Source organism: Cervus elaphus, chromosome 15 (genome assembly GCF_910594005.1).
Source record: "Cervus elaphus chromosome 15, mCerEla1.1, whole genome shotgun sequence".
In the NCBI taxonomy this organism is placed as follows: domain Eukaryota; kingdom Metazoa; phylum Chordata; class Mammalia; order Artiodactyla; family Cervidae; genus Cervus; species Cervus elaphus.
Genome location: NC_057829.1, coordinates 9,597,421 through 9,621,332, shown reverse-complemented (window position 1 = coordinate 9,621,332; position 23,912 = coordinate 9,597,421). Strand labels below are relative to the sequence as shown.

General features: G+C 46.6%; 1 protein-coding gene across 8 annotated transcripts in view; it reads left to right on the top strand.

Moving 5' to 3' along the window:
• Nucleotides 1-23,912, top strand: part of DISC1 (DISC1 scaffold protein) — a 428,932-nt gene that overhangs the window by 170,835 nt on the left and 234,185 nt on the right. For 7 of the 8 annotated variants that reach the window (XR_006345248.1, XR_006345249.1, XM_043924985.1 and 4 more), the window contains 3 exons: nucleotides 224-371; nucleotides 14,545-14,674; nucleotides 18,327-18,553. Coding sequence is in view for 6 of the 8 variants with exons in the window: in XM_043924985.1 (XP_043780920.1) it covers nucleotides 224-371; nucleotides 14,545-14,674; nucleotides 18,327-18,553 (505 nt within the window). In the remaining 2 variants the exon portion in view is untranslated. The remainder of the gene's footprint in view (nucleotides 1-223; nucleotides 372-14,544; nucleotides 14,675-18,326; nucleotides 18,554-23,912) is intronic. The other variant, XM_043924986.1, reaches the window with a different exon arrangement.

Here is a 23,912-nt window from a genome sequence, read left to right as displayed (position 1 = left end):
AGACTTAGAAGAATGAAAGCTAAGGGGGCTGTATGTTCAATAAAAAGACAGAAGATGCTTAAAAAACATCGACCTAGAGATGAAGAGTGCTGACCTAGAAACAAGTGACCTTTCTATTATGTCACTGAGGAGACCATTGGCTGGGGGTGGAGCCAGGGACACGGGGTTGTCTATTTTGAGCCGCATGGTTCTTTATTTCTCTCTCATCCTTTTGGGTTTCCAGCCGAGATGATCCAACAAAGATTAGAAGCCCTGGAGAAGGAGAGAAGCAGCCTGCACTTTCAGCTTCCTTCGAGACAGCCTGCCCTCAGCGGCCTCCTGGGCCACCTGGGGGCCCAGGCCCAGGCTTCCCTGCGCCGGGCAGCTCAGCGGTAAGCGGTCCCCCGGGGTCCTCTTCCATTCTCCCCACTCCCAAGTGGGGAAGAACCTGTAGGAGCAGAGCCCAGGAGACCCTCCCTTCTATTGGTTGGGAGGGGCTGGGGGGTGGAGTGGGGTTCCTTCCAGAGGGAGAGACCTGTGTGGGTCACACGCCCCGAGAAACCCTTCTGATCAGCGGCAGGAGGGCCCTTTAACCCACACGGGCCCGGCTGGGCGCTCAGCTCCCCGGGGAAGCCCACCGCCTGAGCAGGTGGCTGGATTTCCTCTGGTCATGGGCGGTGTGTCTGCTGTCACCTGTAAGACCACAGGCGGGCCCCTCTGACCGAGGGATGAAATACATCCTCCTCCCGAGTCCACCTCCAGGGCATCTTCTGCTGTTTCCTCTACCCAAGGGTCTCCCGGGACCAGGACTAGATGGAGCACAGTTGCTATTTCCAGTTCGGTGGATCTCAGTCCTGGCTGCCCGTTTGAGCCACCTGGAGAGTTTTAAAATGTCCAGCTTCTACCCTGAAGCAGCTAAGTCAGGCTGTCTGGGGCTGTGTCCCGGGTGTTGGCTCATTGGAATGTCTGTAAGCGGTTGCTCTCCTCTGTCTGTTGGTGACCTCTCTCTTTGGGTTTTAAAGACTTGGGAGGAAGGGGCGGTGAGGAATGTGGTCAGCCGAGTCGCAGCACAGGTCAGCTTCTGCTTGAGTACAAACGTGGCCGCAGCAGTTACGTTTTATTTCCAGCTTCCACTTGGCTCTGACAGTTACAAGCCTGCGTGGCCTAGTTCTCACGTTCGGTCGATCTTAGCGGCTCCCTACAGCCTGTCTGGCAGTGAGGCTGGTTATTTTCTCGCTTTCTTGTCCTGCAGTTTTGCAGGAAGCATAGAGCAGTGTGCGCGGTCCCTGGTAGCTGCTTCCTTATACATGTTTGTTGAGTGAACTTCTACCTCTTAAGGAACCGGTGAACCTCACCTCCTGTTTTTATTTTTATTTTCATCTGTCATTGAGGTATCAGCTTGTTTCCTGTCCCTTTCTCACATGGGACTGTCCCAACTTGACTCTCTACTTAATTCTTTCTTTCTTTTGATCTTTGGGATTATTTCTCCGCCCCAGTCATGGGCCGTTTGTAGCATCTGCCAATGTATTGTGTTTCTATTCATTTAAAAAACACTTGTGTGAGAATTACTAAGTGCTTTAAGAAGTAACTCTGTTTTTTTTAACTTCCTTTGTGATAAAATGAATGTAGCATAAATTTACTATTTCAACCATTTGTAAGTATACAGCTTAGTGGCATTAAGTATGTTCACATTGTTCACATTTCCCATCCATCTCCAGAACTTCGTCATCTTCTCAAACTGAAACCCTGTCCTCGTTAAACACTAACACCCTATCCCCTTACACTGTTGGTAGGAATGTAAATTGGTGCAGCCACTGTGGAAAATAGTGTGGAGGCTCCTTAAAAAACTAAAACTGGAGCTAAGCTAATTGCAGGTAAGATCTTGCAATCCCACTCCTGGGCATATATCTGAAGAAAACTCTAATTCAAAAAGATACAAGCACCCAGTTCATAAAGCACTGCTTACAAGGGCCAGGACGGGGAGGCAACCTACGTGTCCATCAGCAGATGAGTGGGTAGAGAAGCTGTGGTGTATATATACAATGAAATACTGCTCAGCCATAAAAAGGAATGAAATAATGTCATTTGCAGCAACATAAATGGACCTAGAGATTATCATACTAAGTGAAGTAAGTCAGATAAAGGCAGAGAATGACAAATATCATATAGTATCACTTATATGTGGAATCTAATATATGATACAAATGAACTTATTTCCAAAACAGAAATAGATTCACAGGCTTCGGAGACAAACTTATGGTTATTAAAGGGGAAGGTGGGGAGAGGGATAAATTAGGAGTTTGGGATTAGCAGATACACACCACTATATATAAAATAAACAACAAGGCCCTACTGTATAGCACAGGGAACTGTATTCAATATCTTATGATGAACTATGATGGAAAAGAATATGAAAAAGAATGTATCTCTATCTATATATATCTGAATCACTTTGCAGTGCACCAGAAACTAACATAGCGTTGTAAATAAACTGTACTTCAGTGAAAAAAACCTCTCTATCTCCATTGTCCCCTGTCCCCCAGCCCTGGGCAACCACCATTCTGCTGTCTGTCTCTGTGCATTTGACAAGTTTGGGCACTTCACATAAGTGGAATCTTGTGGTATTTGTCCTTTTGCGATGGCTTATTTCACTTAGCCAGGATTCGTGTATGTTGTGGCAGGTGTCAGAGCTTCCTTCCTTTTGAATCTTGAATCATGTTTCATGGTATCATGTACCGTATTTTGCCTATCTGTTAATCTTTTGATGAACAGGAAGTAATTTACTGAACCCTGAAGACAAGTCTAGGGGGCAGTAGAGTTTGTCTACTGCTGTCTATGTGGAGACCTGCCTCGTCATCTGCATCGGTGTCTGCATTCAGAGTTGAGGAAACCAGGGGCAGGAGGGCTGTGGGGACTTGGGTCAGACCCCAGCACGTGTGTGCACAGCCTGGGCACAAACCTGGCATTTGGCTCGAGTCCCAGTTGGGAACTCACTCCCTGTGGGTTCTAAGGCAGAACTGGCCCCTGCTCTCCCGTGATCATCTCTTTATCCGCACGTGATGTGGATGGGGAGTGTTGCTTGGTTATGGTCTTGGAATCTAAAATATGCTACCAACACAGAAACAGACTCACAGACTCAGAAGACAAACTTATGGTTATTAAACGGGAAGGTGGGGAGAGGGATAAATTAGGAGTCTGGGATTAGCACAAACACACCACTATATATAAAATAGGTAAACAACAGTGTCCTAATATATAGCACAGGGAATTATATTCATATCTTGTAATGAACTATAATGGAAAAGAATATGAAAAAGAATATATATATATATATATATATATATATATCTGAATCACTTTCTCTACACCAGAAACTAACACAGCATCCGAAGCACTTTGTTGTACACCAGAAACAAACAAAGCTTTGTAAATAAACTGTACTTCAATTAAAAAAAACTCCCTAACTCCATTGTCCCCTATGAGTGTCTCATGGGGCACTGTGAACTAAAAGGCAATGTCCTACATTCTCAGGTTATATCATTTGACATTTCTCATATTTAATTGTTTGTGACCCATAAAGATAGCGTGTTATGTCACTCAACACACATATGTCCTTTGCAAAAAGATATTACTCACCATTTGTGAAGCCCGTAGAAACCCTTGGCGTACCTTGCTAACCCTGTTGCCTTTGCTCACATGGACGACCTGGACGCTGCGCTTTTAGTTCCTGTTCACGTTTTGAGCCCTCTGGGATTCGATTTCTATCTCCAGCGCTACCGCCTGGCAAGGAGGAGGTTCACAGTACCTTGAAGAACCTTGGATTGGAGCTCAGGAAACCTGAGTTTGATCCTGTCTTTTCCACTAACAAGCTCCATGTGACCTGATGTGGTTTCCTACCTTGTCCGCACTTCACTCCTCTCGTCAGAAAAGGGGGGAGGGGTTAACTAGATCACTGTTTCCCAAACTTCAGTTATTTAAATATTACCCTGGCTTTTCTTGTGCTAGATCCACCTGTCCTATTGTTAGAAAATAATGACTCAAAACCAACTCCTTTCTTATCTTTTTCTATTGCATGTTAACAAAATTAGATAGTCATTAATAATTTAAGGAAATGTCTCTCAATGTGCTGACTGCACATTCAGCCTGTGACATTTGTCATCAGCAGGGTTATCTGGACCGGGCAGGTTTTCTCTGAACCAGGGACTTTGGCTGCAGTTCTCACAGAGGCCACCAGGGGGATGTGGTGTCCGGTCAGAGCTTGTGCAGCCACAGGCTGGGGGCTCTCTGAGCCCAGGGGGAAGCAGAATGCTTTCCACTGATGGTGTTTTTCCTGAGAAATAAAACAGTGGTATTGACATGGCAAAATTTCAATACTGATTAGTAACATAAATAAGTGCCTCTTCACCTTGGTGAGATCAAGGATTTCCTAGAGGAGCTGATGAAAACGATGGCCACATATGTACAAATGTATGGACGATTGCATACAGACAGTTACATGCAGATCTTCTCAGCTTATTCATTTCCTCTCTGGAAGGAGGAGCTTTGGGTGTCTAGTTAAGAAAATTTGGTTTAGAATAAGATCTGAGGAAATGTAAACACCCAAGTACAACCAGCTACTTCATATCTTAATCTTCCTTTTTAATTCACCTTTTTGAAGAGGTATGTTTAATTCTCTGAGCTTTTCATCCTGAGGCACACTCTGTTTCCAGCCCCTTCCAGCATCCCAGAGAGGGTTAGCCGTCACCACAGGGGTTGACTGGGCTCCTCTAAAGCAGATAGGGTACTCAGATGGTTTAGCATCTGTCTCTGTCTTTGGTTCCGCACCGCTCCGTAATATAACTGGTTCCCTGGGGTGTCTCTGCTCAGCGTGGGTACAAAGGCATCGTGGTCTGACCATTCTCTGGTCTGCTGTGCTCTGTTGAACACATCTTTCCCATTTCTCTGTGGCATCTTGGGCAGATAATAACAGATGTCCTGTGCGTTTTCAGTTACTGATGCTCATCCTGTCAGTCCAGTTTGAAATGCCGGTTGTATGTCCAATTCAAATCTTTCCTTGTCCGGTGTTTGGAACCCTCCCTTTGTGGGCCGTCGCTGCTCCTCTGGCCAACACAGCCTCTCATCCCCCCGTGAACACGTACATGTTCACTCTTGCGGAACTCAGGTGTGGGGTCCCCAGAGGCCACTGCAGCGCCTCCCTGATCTTCACGTGAACGCAACCTCTCCACTCCATGTGGGCAATCGCTGCTTTTTACATGTCACCAGCCTCTTCCTGTGAGTCCCCTTGCCCAGTGGGCACACTGGTTGGGCGAATCCCTTTTGTCATGTCCACTTGATTCTTGGGAAGCTCACATATATTGTCACGCTGAATGGTGGTGTTGCAGCAGCTGGGTTGGGGGTACGGGGGTGGTTCCCGATGCCCTGCCTGCCATCCTTCTCCCGTTCCTTCATCCCTGCTTGACGGGCAGCCCCTGAGCTGTTGTAACCCCCCTGTAGCTGCTGTAGCACCCCACTGACCCAGTTATATTACAGAGCAGCGCGGAACCAAAGACAGAGAGAGGTGCCATCCCTGCTCACAGAGTCGGTGTGTGGGCAGGCCTTGCAGCAGAGATGTGACCCCCGAGTCCAGTCCCTCGGCCTCGCCCACCGTTCCCTCTGCAGCTGTGGATGCCTTTGTACCCACTGGCCACTCTGCACCTCAGCACCCAACAGGCTTCTCTGCCTGGGGCTGTCTCTGAGGCGTGTGAGGAAGGGGCGTGAATAGTGCCCCTGAAGGCAGCCCTTCCCCGGGGTGGGAGCTGGCGGCTTAATGCCCTTGCTGCCCCACCTCCAGGGGGATGGCTCTGAGGAGCATTCCACACGTTTTTTTCCAGAAGGTTCCTAGTTGGTTGGTGCTCCAGGTGCCTGGGTGGTGATCAGCTCAATAGCTCACTGTTCATTGACTTTTCCTCCTTCTCACTCCTTCACTTTGATTTCTTGAGAATTGTTTCTCCTAAAACCAGCCAAACTCAGCTCCTCGTCTGGGACTTGGCTCTGAAGAGGAGGAGATGCAGATGGAGGTTCACTCGGGAGATGCAGACGTCGGCCTCCGTTGCGGGGCACTCTCAGCTGGAGGAGGGGGTCTCGTGGAGTGGCTTTTCTTTCATCTGGTTTGAGTGGGAGAGTTTGCTCCCTCCCATGTGGGGCTGGAGGTGGGACTGGGGAGCATCTCTCATGAAGGCTCTGTCTCCTACGTGGCCAGCAGGTGTGCGTGTATGTGGGGTGGTGGTGTGGAGGGTGTGATGCTGTGAAGCCTGGGGTGGGCACGTCCCCTCGTGTTCCTTCAGCATTTGCTTTTAATTCGGGAGCAACCAGCAACTTCCTCCTCAATGTCCTCTCACTGCAACGATAGGAAGAGAGCAGAGAGCCATCTATTCTTGCTGTATCTTTCATCTAGTCCAAAGAAAGTTGTATTTTCCTTTCTCCTAAGACAGGGGTTTGGTCTACTGTGTGCATATGACTGATAATTTTCTCATTAATACTTTGCATTTCTCTGACTGCGTCCTATGTGTTTCCCCATTGGACCTCCACCAATGCATACATAAAAACTAGTCATATTTACAACTTCAACTGTGTTTGTGTGTGTGTAAAATGTCCCTTATCAAAGACTTTTTTACCAATAAATAACTTAAAACACAAGTAAACAAAATACAACAGAGCTTTAAAAGCAAAGATATGCAGAGGTTTTCCAGTGTGGCTTATCAAGGCCCAATATTTCCTGCTCACATCTCTTCTTTCTGATGGGAACAGAAGAGATGAATGTTGTGTAGCTTATGGTGCTTCTGGACTGAGTCCTTTTTCTTCTGACCAGGTCTCCCTCTCTTCCCTTTGAAAAATGATTCTTTATTTACACTTAATTGTCATGCTGGGGCCATAGAATTCAGTGACCATCAGCTCTAAATTCACAGTCTGGAATGGAGATATATGGCTAGAGGCTAGGAAATAACTCACATAGACACATTCTACCCGAGATGTAAAACGAGGTGGCATAAAATGATCACTCTTCCCAACACTCCAGGAGACATTTCAGAACCCTAATCACAGCTCGAGCCAAATGAGGACTTAGCATGGCCTGTCCCCCCAGAGGACCCACCTCCAACCCCTCGTCATCATGAGAAGATAAGGGAGGAAGGAAGAGGAGGAAAGCTGGTTGACGGGAATCACTGAAGACTTCCTGAAATTTGTTCTAAAATCAGTGGATTATAAATAAAAGCTTCCAGATAAAGGCCTTCCATCCTCTTGGCTCCCATTTATCTGCAGTCTGTCTGAAGCCTGTTTTATTGGACTTGGTTACTATAAACCCAAGTAGATGTCCATGTGCCTGCCTGCAAGGCTGTCATCTCTATGTTTAGAAACCAATAATGCCCCCTTCCCTAAGGTGTGTGAGTTTTACTACACTCTCCTTACTTTCAGACCCCAATCAGATATGTAAGGCAGAACAGTAAAGCTACCTGGATCATCTCTGACAATTTTACCATGTTTGATTGTGCCATCAGAGTGGCCTCTATCATTTATGACATTGTTTGTTGGCTGAGGAAGCTATTTCCAGATTTAAAGCACACTTCAGTGACTGGCCCAAACCACTTCCTTATCACCATCTTCCCAGCAAGGGAGAGGTGGAAACACATAGGTCAGATGACATAAATTTGATAGAATAGTGACGGATACAAGAAGTAGTTGGCAACAGTGTTCAGAAGGTCTTACTCAAGTCTTGTTTTCGGAAGTGGTCGTTGGAGCTGAGCTTTTCCCCACTGTGGAAATGAGAGCATCCGTTTTGGTTCTTTGCTCAGCTAAAACTATGATTCCATGGGGCTTCTGAGATGGCCCAGTGGTAAAGAATCCACCTGCCAATGCAGGAGACACAGGTTCGATCCCTGATCTGGGAAGATCCCACATGCCACGGGGCAACCAAGCGTGTGTGCCACAACTATCGAGCCTGTGCTCTGGAGCCTGAGAGCCGCAGCTACTGAGTCCATGAGCCGCGGCTACTGAAGCCCGTGCACCCAGGGCTGGTGCTCTGCAGCCAGAGAAGCCACCGCAGTGAGCAGCCCGCACACTGCAACTAGAGAAAGCCCTCATGGCAACAAAGACCCAGATCTGCCCTACTCAAATAAATAGTTACATTAAAGAAGCCTCTATGATTCCAGCAGTGGCAACCAGGTAGCAATTTTCCTGGCATCGTGGTGACTGTCATTTCTGCCTGGAAACAGACCCTCTGTGTTACACGTGCGGCTGTATAAACCACACAGTCGCCATGAGCCGTTCTGGCACGGGCTGTCCTGGCAGGCGGGATGTCTGGACTCCCCTCGGCCTTGTCACTCTGGACATTCCCGAAGGTGGTCCTTTGAGCAAAGGCAGTGCCCTGAGGGCTCTGAGCCTCGGCGTGAGGGGGCGCGGAGGCCGTGTGGTCTCATCACAGATGCACCCTTTCAGGAAACGCTGACTCCTAGGCCAGTGTTTTCTCAATATTACTGAACTCTGCACTCACAAGTCAGGTGGCAGATGTTTTCCCTGGGATGAAGAATGCTCTCCTGTGTAAATTGGAGCTATGCTGTTTTCAGTGGTGTAGGAACTTATTTTACAAATGGCTTTTATCCTTCTTTAAGTGATTAGTGGAAAAGACAAAAGTAGAAAGGCCAGGGATTTTCCAGCACTGGACAGTTGAGGGCCTGAAACTCAGGGCTGATGGTGGGTTCCCAGATACCCCGATTCCCTATGGACACTGAGAGCTGTGCTAACATTGCAACCCACGTGTTTCTAATTCTTGCCCCTGAGGGGTTTGCTCATTTTCCATACTGATTAGTTTATAGCAGCACAGCTAATTTGCAGTGACATTCGGGATTACGCATTAAGGTTTATTAGAATAAAGGGAACAACACTGTGGAATGTTGTAGCAGGGAGCCTGGCTCTGAGCGCTGCAGAGCTGAGATGCAAACCCGTCCCCGGCTTCATTACTGAGCTGCCACGTGTCCTGGGGCCACCACTCAGCCGTCTGTGCCCAGCCTTCTTCACCCAGAGTCAAAGTCTGAGAGACGTAAAGAGGAGTTTGGGTGAATCACAAGGGTTTTTCTTAAGAATTAAGTAATGAATGTGATTAACGATAAATGGGAGAATTCCCAGTTACTCACCTGTCGCTCCCCCGCAGCTCATTTTCAATTCTGTGTTGATTTCCTTCAATAACTCCTGTCCCAACCCAGATGGTATCTATTTAGGAAATTCAGGAAACTCTTAATATTTGCATAAGCAGAGCAAATTGAGAAATAAATTAGTGTGAAGCAATGATCTCATGCAATAGAAAGCTGAATATAAATGGCTTCTGGATTTTTCTAGGCCAGGGACTTATGAAGTCACTCAGTAAATATTTGTGAAATCCTACCCAGTGCTGGACCCTGGGGATAAACAGCACGGGATGGGCTGAGGTTCACCCTGCTGAGTGAGAGGCTGGGTGGACAGGCCGAGGCCCTGGGGTCCAGGGGAGGAAGTGGGTTCCGTTCCCACAATCACTGACGTGGTTTCCTTCTGGGGACCCCCTGCTTCTGATACCTGGAAAGGTTGTCAGAAACACCTCATCTTTACTCTTCATTAAACAGGACAGTGTGTCCACTGGATGTGATCACAGCATTCACTCTCCTGATGCAAACGTTGGTGTGGGCAGGGAGGGGGTGCAGCCAGCTCCCCGAGGACAGAGAACAGAGGTCCCAGGAGAGGGCAGAGTCTGCACACAGTAGACACTCAATGGTCGTTTGTTGAATAGATTTGATCCCTGTAATCTGCTGTACAGGGAAGGAAGCTGTAGACATCAGGATCGTCACCATCATCCTCATTTTGTAAATGAGGGAGGTGAGGTTCAGAGAGGTTTGGCGGGGTTAGGGTGAGTAACTCCAAGGACACAGGCCTAGAAAAGGGTGGCATTGGGCCTTCTCACCCCTGTGCAGTAAAGCCAGTCTGCTGACACCTGGTGGTGGTGGAGGAAAGTGCAGTGTTTACTGCAGGCACCAAGCAAGGAGGCCAGGCAGCTAGGGCTTGAACGGTCCCCCCGAACTCCCTGAAGACCTTGAAAGGGTTTTAAAGACAGGGCGAGGAAGGGGGAGTTATGGGTTGTGTGATCAGCTCATGGATATCCTTCTTATTAGTTGGTGGTGAGGTAGTCAGGAGTCAACATCATCAACCTTCTGGTTCCAACTGGTCTGGGGTCTACATGCCTGTGGGCATCATACGGTTAACTTCTTCCACCTGGTGGAGGATTCAGTCTCTGCAGAACATCTCAGAGGACGTGGCTCAGAGTATTATCTATAGCTCTGGAAGAGGAACTAAAGTTTCTTGACTTAGTTTAGTGGCTAAGCTATTATTATTTTGCTTGACTGTTTTCCTTTCTTTCTGCATTTTCTTTTTTCCAGTTAAATTTATTCTTTGACTAAAGTTTGTTTCTACAGACAAGTGGGAGGTGGAGGACATGGTAGGGGGCGTCCTGTTCTGGAAAGGCCCCCATTGGTCCTGCTTGGTTACACCAGAGCAAGCTGTTCAAGCCTCCCTGATGCTGTTTCCTTGTTGGCAAAACTGATAACACTTCGTGGACAGTAAATTCTCAATTCATACTGGATTATTTTGTTATTACCAGTTAAATTTTTTCATTACTACTACTGCCATTGTAATTTGCCTTTACACACATGAAAGAGAGTATCAAGTCTCAAAATAGGCTTCTAAATTGCGTGGTATGTTGCAATAAGTAAGCAGCTTCCGAGATTATTCAGAGTCTGAATCTGTGTCAGGCCCAGAAATGCAAGCAAGGCTCCCTTTTCTGAGGCTGCTGGTTTTTAACTTAGAAAAACCTAGGTGACATGTTTTCTACCACTGTTTCTAAGAATGTCAGGGTTGCCTCACTGCAGGGCTTGGCTGGCCTCCTTGTTTTGTAAGGGCCACATTAAGATGTAGGAAGTGGGAGCATAGCCTCTACCTTTCCACTTCTGCAGTCTGTCTGAGCCTTGGGAGGAACGTTTGTCCGTGACTTTGGTTTATCACTCACCTCTGCTCACCTTGTTTATTGCTGTGTCTATGGCCCCAAGCGCAGTTCATGGAACATAGTAAACGGGCTTGAGAATGGTTCTTCTTTTTCTGAATGAATGAATGAGTGCATCAAATTGGTAGGAGTGAAAAGGAATGGACAAAATAACCACACATATTTGGATTAGCTACTCACTTTCTTTCCTAAGAAACACGGAGGTTGTGTGATCCTGCGGATATGTACAAATCAGAACACTTACCTCCCCCATTTCAGTGTCAGGGACCCTGAGGTCAACATGGCAGCCACGCTCAGGGTGTGTGGAAGGAAGTCCCATGAAGAGCGGACAGGGTGGTTCATGCCTCACACCCATCGGCGCGACCTGCTTCTCTGCCGGGAAGACACCCTTGATTGTTAATGTATGGATAGGATTTATTTCTGGTGCGTATGTGTCTGTTTTGTCCAAGGCCTGGAACAGGTTGGATATGTTAGAATGTTTAATGATACAACTACTTGTGTATGTGGTAGAAGACATTTTTATTATCTTATTGATTTTCTTTCATTTTATTGTTTGTATCTTATAGGTGTAAAAATAATACATGCTCATTATAGAAAATTCAGAAAATAAAAGATTGGCCAAAAAAAGTAATTCCATCACACAGAGGTAAAAACTGATAACATTTTGGCAGATATTTTCCTATCTTTTACTTAATATATATTATTTTTAGAATAGTTGTTCCATGCTATATGGATTACCAAATACCTGCTTTAGAAAACAGCCATAAATAGGGAACATTTCCCATGCAATTTAATCTTCTTTGTTGACCTAATTTTAGTGGCTGCAGAGCCCTGCTCAGGGTGGATGTACCATGGTTTACTGCTCTGGTCCTAACTCGGGGCCACAATTGCAGTGTTTTTGGTTTGGGCCACTAAGGACTGTGGTATTTTTGTAGCTATTCTTTATGCATACCCATGATTATTGTTGTTGTTGTTTGTTGCTAAGTTGTCTCTGACTTTTGCAACCCCATGGACTCTAGCCCACCAGGCTCCTCTGTCCATGGGATTTTCTAGGCAAGAATACTAGAGTGGGTTGCCTTCTCCAGGGGATCTTCCTGACCCAGGGATTGAACCAGAATCTCCTGCATGGCAGGCGGATAATTATTTACATATTCAGTTCAATTCAGTCACTCAGTTGTGTCCGACACTTTGTGACCCCATGGACTGCAGCACACCAGGCTTCCCTGTCCATCACCAACTCCCAAAGCTTGTTCAAACTCATGTCCATTGAGTTGGTGATGCCATCTAACCATCTCATCCTCTGTCGTCCCCTTCTCCTCCTGCCTTCAATCTTTCCCAGCATCAGTCTTTTCCAATGAGTCAGTTTTCCTCATCAGGAGGCCAAAGTATTAGAGTTTCAGCTTCAGCATCAGTTCTTCCAATGAATATTCAGGACTAGTTTCCTTTAGGATGGATCTTCTTGCAGTCCAAGGGACTCTCAAGAGTCTTCTCCAACACCACAGCTCAAAAGCACCAATTCTTAGGCACTCAGCTTTCTTTAGAGTCCACCTCTTACATCCATACATAACTACTGGAAAAACTGTAGCTTTGACTAGACAGACCTTTGTTGGTAAAGTAATATCTCTGCTTTTAGTATGCTGTCTAGCTTGGTCATAGCTTTTCTTCCAAGGAGCAAGCGTCTTTTAATTTCATGGCTGCAGTCACCCCCTGCAGTGATTTTGGAGCCCAAGAAAATAAAGTCAGCCACTGTTTCCACTGTTTCCCCATCTATTTGCCATGAAGTGATGGGACCGGATGCCATGATTTTAGTTTTCTGAATGTTGAGCTTTAAGCCAACTTTTTCACTCTCCTCTTTCACTTTCATCAAGAGGCTCTTTAGTTCTTCTTCACTTTCTGCCATAAGGATGGTCAGAACCCCATGAATAGTATGAATAGGTAGTTTGCATATAATTAAGTTTTAAAACCTGGACAAGAGGATCCAAAGGCATGTTTTGGATCTAATTTTTATTCCCTGCACTCACCAAGGAATTATGGTTTCTGAAAGCTTTTGTCAGTTGTTACACGAAAAATGATATTTTATGTTGTTCGAATTTGCTTTTAGAAACATTTTTGATGATAAACCTTCATAATTTCTCTTTTTTTTGAGTTTCTGATAGATGTACTCATCTTTTTCTTCTTCTATTGCTAGCACTCTTGACATTAGCAATATTTCCTTTTCCCCAACTTGTTGTTTGCCTTTTAATTGTAGTCAGTGGTACTTTCATAGACACTGTTTCCTTGAATTGTTGACGTAGTTTTGCTTAGGGTGGACTTTTCCCCCATTCTGTTGCATTCAGTTAGAAATTGATTTGTCATCCTTTGACGAGAAACACCTGCGAGGTTTCTGCAAGGGCGTCTCACCCGTGTAAGGTGGCAGCCTGAGCCACGTCTTCACCAGTGTCGCTTCAACCAAATACGCCAGCTCCTGTGAGCGTAGGAGAAAGAGCCGGACAGATTTTAAGTGGTCTTTTGATAGTCTTCTAGCACACTCTTTCTGAGAAGCTCTGACCCAAACATCTTCAAATCAGCCATCCCTCTCTGTCTTGTCCACAGCCAAGATCTGCCCTGGAATTTGGCTCTGGATGGGTCCAGGCAGAGCTGTCCAATGATGTTCAATGGAAACCACATACGTGATTTTAAATAATATAGTAGCCACATTAAGATTTTTTATTTAAAAAAAAAAGAGATTTTTTATTTAGTTTTGACTGTTCTGGGTCTTTGTTGCTGGACTTTCTGTAGTTGTAGTGAGCAGAGGCTACTCTCCAGTTGCTGTGCTGGGGCTTCTCATTGCGTGACTTCTCTTGTTGCAAAGCATGGGCTCTAGGTGTGTGGGCTTCAGTATTTGCAGCACATGGGTCCAGTACTCGTGGCTCACAGGCTCTAGAGTGTGGGCTTAGTTGCCCCTTGGCATGGGGGGTCTTCCTGGAGCAGGGATCGAACCCATGTCCCCCGAACTGGCAGGCAGATTCTTAGCCACTGTACCACCAGGGAAGTCCCTACTATCCATATTTTATAAATGTAAGGAAAAAAAAAACAAGTGAAATTAATTTAAGAAATACATTGAATTAACCCAGTGTATCAAAAACGTTGTCATCCCAACATGTAATGAATGTGAAAATATCATTGATGAGATATTTGGCATTCTTTGTTTTCATACTAAGTCTTTAATATCTGATGGGTATTTTACACTTTCAGTGCAGATAGCTACACGCATAGTTATGGAGCCAGACAGTCCAATAAAGCAAGGTGACTCTAGGCAACTGCTAAAGTCCCAACAGATAATCACTCAAACAAAAGCATACACTGGGACCTCAACCCCACAACCCTTCTAAGGATGAGGGCAGCCAGGAGCCACTTTGTGACTCTTCTTTCCATTAAGATTCATGTAGACCTGAAAATTTCAGGTCATTCATATCTGTGCCTATATGTGTGTGTGTGTGTGTGTGTGTGTGTGTGTGTGTGTCTGTTTTAAGAGCTGGCGGTGACGACCCCCAAGCCCGGCTGAGAATGGATCCACAGATGTCGGAAGCCTCTGCTCAGGACAGTTTGCGCGTGTCCATCACCAGGCGAGACTGGCTTCTGCAAGAAAAGCAGCAGTTACAGGTGAGCAGGTGAAAAGTCTTTATGACGCAAGACAGCATTTTTCTAACACATCTGAGCCAAATGCAGCAAAATGAGTCTTTGCTTGAATGCAGCCCTTAGAGAGTTGGCAGTGCACCCAGGAGGGGTGAGGCAGAGTGTGGGTGGAGATAACTGGAGGGCTTGTTGGAGTCTTTTTACAAACAAGAGGTTGGAAGTTCAGCAGTGTTTGTGCCTGTTTTTGCTAGTACGCTTTATCTTTTGAATATGCCTTCCTTGAGTGCCAAGCCAATTTGTCACCTCTTATCATTTTGTCCTTGAGGAGTTTCTTTCAGAAGGCAGAAAAAAAAATCTGAGCTGTGGCAATCCTTTATGGAAACTGCTATCAGATTGGACTGTGGGTAGCGACTGTTAGGAGGCAGAGCTGTGAGTGGGGACTGGGCAAGGCGGGCGGAACTGGGAAACACTGGGAATGACTGGGCTTCATGGGAGCTCTGGATTGTCCCGGAGCAGTGGATGCGGGTTGGCTGAGAATCATGGGGGGCTGGAAATTTTGGTGCAACTCTGAGTTATAGCCAGAAGGTGACCAGGGGCTCTGGAAGTTGACAGGGCCCCCCAGAAGCAAGGAGCCTTGAAGTTCTGTCCACACCTTCCCAAGCCTAGAGGATTTTAAGCCTGACTGGGGAGCAGTGAGGAAACACAGACTTCTGGAAAACGCAGAGCTCTTTAACACGTGCGTCCACAGTGTGGCTTAGCCTCTAAACAGCCGAGTGGCCTTAGACAAGTGAATGGGGCGTGGAGAGGTTACTGGAAACCCCCAACTCCCATGCAGAGTCTTCTTGTTATGAGTTCACCCTTCCAATTCCATATGATAGCAAGGCAGCAAAGGGAGGCAAACATCATTGCAATTTGAAAAAAGTGAAGTGAAATCGCTCAGTCGTGTCTGACTCTTTGTGACCCTATGGACTGTAGCCCCTTAGCCCACAAGGCTCCTCTGTCCATGGGATTTTCCAGGCACGAATACTGGAGTGGGGTGCCATTTTCTTCTCCAGGGGATCTTCCTGACTCAGGGATCGAACTCAGGGCTTCCACATTGCAGGAAGACTCTTTACCCTCTGAGCCATGAGGTTTGAAAATGTTTTTTTAGTTGCTAAGTCGTGTCTGACTCTGCAACTCCATGGACTACGTGTAGCCCACCAGACTCCACTGTCCATGGAATTCTCCAGGCAATAATACTGGTTGCCATTTCCTTCTCCAGTTTGAACATATTTTCCAGTAAACTGATGCTTTCACACTCTGAGCTCACCACGTTGAGCAAACTTGTACAGCAAGTTCAGGTAGTTGAAAATGTGAAGTCTGATTTTTGATTCTGGATAATATTCACCAGCTGGAGGTGAATATTCCTGATGATATCAGAGTGTACAGAACATACTTTTAGCCCAGGCTACTTAGCGTTTGAGGGCTTCCCAGGTTGTGCTAGTGGTGAAGAACCTGTCTGCCACTGCAGGAGATATAAGAGATGTGGGTTAGATCTCTGGGTTGGGAAGATCCCCGGGAGGAGGGCATGGCAACCCACTCCAGTATTCTTGCCTGTAGAATCTCATGGACAGAGGAGCCTAGCAGGTTACGGTTCAGAGGTGGTTGCGAAGTTGGATATGACTGAAGTGACTTTAGCACATACGCATATACTGAGTGTTTCAAGGAAGCATTCTTGGCACAATGCTGGGAGAGAAGAGGAGAAAATCAGTGATAAGGGGGTGCCTGGCAGGCCTTTCTGAGGTCTTGGGCTTTTCTCTGACTGGAATGGGAGCCATGGAGTGGGGTTGGTTAACCAGTGAAGTGATGTAATTGACCACATTTCATAAAGTCATTTTGACTTCTGTGTGAGAATAGGGTAAGGGCCGCTGTGGAAAACAGTATAGTGGTTCTTTAAAAAATTAAAAGTTGAGTTACCATGTGATTCAACAGTTTCACTTCTGGGTATAAGACCCCAAATAATTGAAAGCAGAGACTCAAACATGTATCGACAGCAGCATTATTCACAATAGTCAAAAGGTGGAAGCAACAACCCAAGTGTCTATCACAGATGAATGGATAAGCAAAGTGCGAGTTGCTCAGTTCTGTCTGATTCTTTGCGACCCCATGGACTGTGGCCTGCCAGGCTCCTCTGTCCATGGAACTCTCCAGACAGAATACTCGAGTGAGTAGCCTGTCCCTTCTCCAGGGGATCTTCTTGACCCAGGAATTGAACCAGGGTCTCCTGCATTGCAGGCAGATTCTTTACCAGCTTAGCTACCAGGGATGCCTGGATAAACAAAATGTGGTATAGAAATACAATGATAAATTCAGCCTTTAAAAGGAAGAAAATTCTGACACATGCTACAGCATGGATGGACCCTGAGGACATTATTCTAAGTGAAATGAGCCAGCCACGAAAGGACAAATACTGTATGATTCCACATATAGACACCTGGAGGAGTCAGATTCACAGAGACAGAAACTAGAAAGATGGCTTCCAAGGCTGAATGCAGGCGGAGAGGGGGGTCAGAGTTCAATTTGGCAGGATGAAAAGAATCCTGGAGATGGATGGTTAAGATGGTAAGTTTTCTATTACCTATATTTTACTACAGTTGAAAAAACCCAAACAAACAAAAAAGGAAAGAATAGGGATGGGAATTCAAAGGTAGGAAGTAGGGAGGTGTGGTGGGAGACCCTGCCAGTGATACTGTAATCTTGGGCCAGTGGAATACACGCTGTTGTCTTCTTAGGATGTCTTAGCTGTGGATCTTCAATACCTCCTCCTGTGTCTCTTCCCTCCCCTACTGGAGGAGGGGTCAGTAGGTAGATCAGGTAGGATGGTTGGCACCTTGGGGTTGCGAGGATGTGGGTGAGATGGGGAGACAGCCAGTATTGGAGCTCTTGTCAGCTGGAAGCCAGTGCAGGAAGCCTGGGCGTATGTTAATTAGAAGAGTCTCATTGGAGATTGAGGATGCTATGGGCACTGAGATGATTATCTGCCTTAACACTGTGTGCACAGTGGGCATTCAGAGCAACCTGCTGCTCGTTTTGTTCATTGACCTCAAGATTGGATGATACTCAATTCTTGGGATTTGGTTTGTCATATTAGTGGAAATTAAATTTATTTAATATTTTTATGAACCTTAGACTGCATAACCCTATCTGTGGCATCTCATTGTTCTTTCAATCCTGTAGACTTAAGAAACTCTGACTTCTAATCTTTCTCTGCATGCTACATTTGCATGTTTGGGGTCAGACCAGCCAAGGCTTGTTTGCTTTTCGTTTTTCGGTCGTGGTAGCTGCTTTGCTGGTATCTCAAGTCCCTGAAGTTTGTTGCACTGTGTTCTGGCTCTGTCACCTGAAATGAAGTAAGTAGTTTACATATTTGCTGGATTCTTCCAAGTCTAATTCTTGGCTCACCATCCAGAGTTATTTAATGCTTGGGAGGGAAACTTTTTCCTTATGCCAGCTAATCAGAAATACAAAGCTGGCTTGATTTTTCCAGTTCAGCAAACCTCCAAAAATCTGCCCGCCTTGAAGGGGAGCGTCATGGCTCTCATGCATATGGTGAACTCTCCTGTAAAGAGAGAGTTCTCAGCAGTGTAGTCGACCATGAATGGGGTTAATTTACAAAACCTGCTCTCTCCATTCTCTGCAGAAAGAAATTGAGACCCTCCAAGCCAGGATGTCTGTTCTGGAAGCAAAAGATCAACAGCTGAGACGGGAAATAGAGGAGCAGGAGCGGCTTCTCCCGTGGCAGGGCTGCGACCTCGTGGGAGGACTGTCCCTGGGCGAGCTGCAGGAGGTCACCAAGACCTTGCAGGACACCCTGGCCTTGGCCGAGCAGATTCCCCTCCGCGCAGAGCCACCTGAAACCATCCGGAGGTACCGGTGATTTCCTAAGTGATTTTGGATCTCTCACCTTGCCGGTCTGTTTATGGGATTGATTTAGTCTGCTGTCCTACATATGTAAATAGTGGGTTGGCCAAGGAACTTTCCGGTCAACTCAGTATTTTCCAAGCAGTGCTGTGTATTTTCAAGGGAAAGCACTCTCGGTATTTTGAGGGTCAAAGTCCTTCTTTGTGTGGGGCAGTCCTGTGAGCTGCAGGATATTCTGTACCTTGGCTCCCCAATCTATTGGGCTAGGTGGCTCAGTGGGTAAAGAATCCGTCTGCATCGCAGGAGACACAGGCAGATGCGAATTCGATCTCGGGGTCAAGAAGATCCCCTGGAGGAGGGCATGGCAACCCACTCCAGTATTTTTGCCTGGAGAATCCCATGGACAGAGGAGCCTGGTGGGCTACAGTCTATAGGGTTGCAAAGAGTCAGATGGGACTGAGCATGCATGCGTGCACCCAACCTGCTAAATGCCACTCTTTCTCTCCATTCTGCTAGGCACCTTCCCCATTTCCTAACACCCCCGAGGTGCCTTCTCTCTCTTTGGGATCTATTGGAATTTGATTGGTTGGAGAGTCTGATGCCACCCTTTACTGAGGACGATCGTTTGGAGACAAGGGAAATGTTAGAAAGTGTTAGTCACTCAGTTGTGTCTGCCTCTTTGCAACCCCATGGACTGCAGCCCACCAGACTCCTCTGTCCATGGAATTCTCCATGCTAGAATACTGGAGTGGGTTACCATTTCCTTCTCCAGGGGAATCTTCCTGACTCAAGGATCGAACCTGGGTCTCCTGCATGGCAGGCAGATTCTTTATCATCAGAGCCAGCAGGGAAGCCTGGAGACAAGGGAGGGAATGAGCTTCTAAGAGGGGAGACTCAATCAGTGACTGGGAAGAAGGAATTATTATTCATGACAGCCAACATTTATTGAGTCTTACTTTGTGTCAGGCGCTGTGCTAAGCTTTACCCAGTGAGTGGTGTCTATTATTATATCCATTTCATAGATGAGGATAAGAGAGTTTAGGAAGATCAAATAGTTTGCCAAAGTCCCAATTGATAAGAGGCAAAACTGATACTAAAATTCGTGTTTGTTACATCAAAGCCTAGTTTCTTACCCACTTGTGGAGGGAGAACCTTCTCTGTGTCCTGTATTGAGGAAGACACAAGAGATAGGTGTGGACCTCTGACCTTCTGGGAGGTCATAACCTTATTCTGGCCAAAGATGGAACCCACCCTTACTCCTATTAGACAGAAGTCGAGCCATGCCCTGATGAAGAGGCAGCTGGTGGTGAGGCTTGAGGGTGCAGCGGGTGCAGCAAGGAGGGAATGAATGTGCTGCTCGGTAATTATGCTGCAGAGAAACTTAAGAAAACTTCACCACCTGTAGCGGTTGAGAATATGGACTCTGCTATCTACTCATCCACATAGTAGTTGGAACCGTTTATTATGGGGGGCTGTTACTCGGATGAGCTGAGTGAATATGTATCAATATAAAGGTCATATAATGGTGTCTGGGTGGCAGCACACCCTTTTTGGTCACGTAATGGTGCCTGTCCTTTTCATCACTGGGATTTCCCTCTTCAGAAGCCTTCCCACTGCCGTCCAAACATGCCTTAGACTGTTTAGCAAGTAGCTGCTCCCTCATACACATGCCACACTCAGTATCAGCTTGGATGCTCATCCAGGAAGATGCTCACCATGTCCTCCCCTCCCCGTCCCAGCCCTGATATTTCCCTGCAGAGCTTTAACCCTGGGCTCCATCCATGGAAGAAGTGGGTTGTTGCCAGATTTTAGTCAAAGGAAGCTGACCATCAAGTCTGCCTGTGGCCTTTCTCCTTCACCCCCACGGTACAGCTTTGGCCTCCAGGGACCTTTTCTACTCCTGCTTCTCTTATCCCTCCTGTGGAAGTCATTACATACACACACACACACACACACACACACACATGCACATAAACATGCACATACAAGCACACACACATGCATGCATATGCACACATATATACACACACACACTTATACGTGTGCACACACATGTGAAAGTGTAAAAGTGTTAGTCGCTCAGTTGTGTCTGATTCTTTGTGATCCCATGGACTGTAGCCTGCCAGGCTTCTCTGTCCATGAAATTCTCCAGGCAAGAATATTGGAGTGGGTTGCCATTCCCTTCCCCAGGGGATCTTCCGAACCCAGGGGTTGAACCCGGGTCTCCCGCATTGCAGGCAGATTCTTTACCATCTGAGCCATCAGGGAAGTCCATACACACATACACATATACATATACATATATACACATGCACACACAGACACACTCATAGACAACCCACACATACACACATATACACATAGACACACATGCACACATAGTATTACACATTACATGTCATGTGTAATCATGCATGTGATATATGCATTATAATAGACAGATGTACTAACATATGGGCTTCCCTGGTGGCTGAGATGGTAAAGAATCCTCCTGCAATGCAGGAGACCTGGATTCAATTCCTGGGTTGGAAAGGTCTCCTGGAGAAGGGAATGACAGCCCACTCCAGTTTTCTTGCCTGGACAGAGGAGCCTGTCAGGCTACAGTCCATGGTGTTGCAGAGAGTCTGACAGGACTGAGTGACTAAGCACACACACACATTAATATATAAGGAATATGTATAATATATAACATGAAATATACATATACATTTATTTTTATAAACACAGTTTGTACATGAGGCTTAAAGTAAGCCTCTTTCTGTCCCACTGTCCAGATGTGTCCTGCTTATTTCTCTGTTCACTTTGAACAGCACAGAGGTTAGTTTTACTCCTTTTATGTCACTCACAAGCTCTTCGAGGGGAAAAACTGGGGTGTGCTTCATTTTGACCCCACTGCAGGATTTCACAATGCCTCTGTGCTTTGAGCTGAATCCCTGGGCAGCGTCTCTGCAGGTGCGCCCCATCCCGGCACAGAGATGCCCCGGGCGGAGGCTGCTTTCTCACTCATCAACTCACAGCTTGCAGAGCAGCCTGCATGGTGGGCAGGCTGGGCTTGTTATTCTTATTTAACAGTTGAGGAAATAAAAACTCAAAGTTTCCATGAGATGCAGCTAGTTAAAGACTACTTATATCCACTTATAGGTGCCTCTGAGTCTGAACCAATAAGAGAGTTTCCACTTAGAGGCCTCAGTCTAAAACAAGGCACTCCCGAGTATGGTGGCTGATGGAGCTGGGCCCCTGAACTCAGATCTTACCATTCCTAGTCTGTTATGATGCCCACGTGCTCCAGCTGTGCCTTTTGCATCAGGATGAGATGCAGTTGAAATAAAAGTGTGACTTTTGCTAAGTCATCCAGTACTCTAATCAACTGAACAGGCTCTTGAAAGACCTTTCAAGGTGTGTGGCAATCCGATTCTACAACACTCTTAGGAAAATTGGATGCAAGGGTGGCTCTTAAACGTGCTGCAGTGCTGGCTGGGGGCTCCTCGGGGAGGACCCATCATCCCTGAGTCCACCTGTGCCCACGGAGGTTGCAGAGTTCAGGTCAAGAGCGGTCTGTCACTTTTTGTGCCTATCTGACTGTGGGAACAGCTGGGCATCTCAGTGACCTGAACCCAGGAGGGCTCTGTTTTAGGAATAAAAGGACTAAGAGTTGCCCAATGAGGGTAGGAGGGAAGATCCCGGGATCATTAAAGGTAGAGATCAACATGGGAAACTTACCTGCTGGTCCAGTGGCTAAGATGCCACACTCTCAATGCAGGGGTCCTGGGTTCGATCCCTGGGTTGGGAAGATCCCCTAGAGAAGGGAATAGCAGCCCACTCCAGTATTCTTGTCTGGAGAACTACTTGGACAGAGGAGCCTGGTGGGTTACAGTCCGTGGGGTTGCCAAGAGTCAGACGCAACTGAGTGACTTTCACTCTCAGTCCCCTACAGTTGGCTCTCTGTCCATGGTTTCTCTGCATCCCCAGATTCCACCAACAACCAATCACCAATAGTATTTACTGTTGAAAAACAGCTGTGTATAAGTGGACTCTTGCAGTTCAAATCTGCGTTGTTCAAGGGTCAACTGTAGTTTCTTCTCAGACCTAATGGAGGGATCTGGACAAATTGTGAAACAGGAAAATCTTGGTCTTAGGAAGAGAGGTTAGAGAAAGCTAGAGAAACAGACCATTCAACATCCTAACCGTCTTTGTCATCATCCACGAAGGTTTTTCACGGAGGCCAGTTATAAGCTTAGGATGCTGTCTGGGGGATCGACTCTATCAACAGTGTGCAAGTTCAAGGGGAGGCTCTGCTTCTTTGCCTGGATAAACCACACACTGGTTTGGGAAGGAGCTTCCTAAGAGCACTTGCCATCCCTGAGATAACTGCTGCTGGAGACTCTGCTTATGTGGGCGCCTTACGTTCTGACTGTAGATTGTTGGGAATCCTTGGGCCTATGTTTGAGAAAGACTGAAAGAAGAAGGGCATGTGCTGGGGGTGAGAGACCCGGCGGCTTTATATTTGGGTATTTTGATAGAAATCAAAGGAGCAGTTTGAATTTTCTGATGTCTGTGCTTTGGATAAAATAACATGTGTGTGTGTGTTAGTTGCTCAGTCATGTCTGACTCTGAGACTCCATAGGTTGTAACCCACCAGGCTCCTCTGTCCATGGAGTTCTCCTAGCATGAATACTGAGGTGGGTTACCATTCCCTTTTCCAGGGGATCTTCCTGATCCAGGGTTTGAACCTTGGTCTCCTCCATTGCAGGCAGATTCTTTATAGCCTGAGCCACCAGGGAAGCCCAGGATCAAATAATTTATCAGGACGGAATGAAGAGCTGCCTTCTCAAATATCTGAGTTGCCTTCTGATAGAGCCAAAGAGAGTGGATTTCTTCCTCCAAACAAGAGGAGAATGTTTTTAACTACTTGGATATTAGGCACTCCACAGTATGAAAGCTTACAGGGTAGGGATGGATGAGGGACAGGATCCACTCGGAAGATGAATGTTCTTTGCAATTTGCCTCATCCCTGGGATTCCAGTCCTTTGGCTTTAGAACAAACTCCTCGTTTCTTCCTGCAAGTCTTCCTGTGATAGGAGAGGTCTAGAAGGACAGCTATTTTTTCCAGTAAGGCTGACCTGCTCTCCCTTGGGAACCTAGCCTTCTCTTCTCTGTAATGGGGTTGGGGGGTGGAGTAGGGGATGGGAAGGATGGGAACAGAGGGAGGGAGGAGGTGACAGTTTCTGGGGTTTTCCTGGACCATGTCCCCACATGTGGGATGTGAGTGTCCATCTGTTTATTTCCATAAGTGGAGGAGGGTTGTGATCTGCAGCTCATCTGCCTCCAGGGCGGTCAGCTCAGCCCCTCTTGTTGGTCTGGGAGC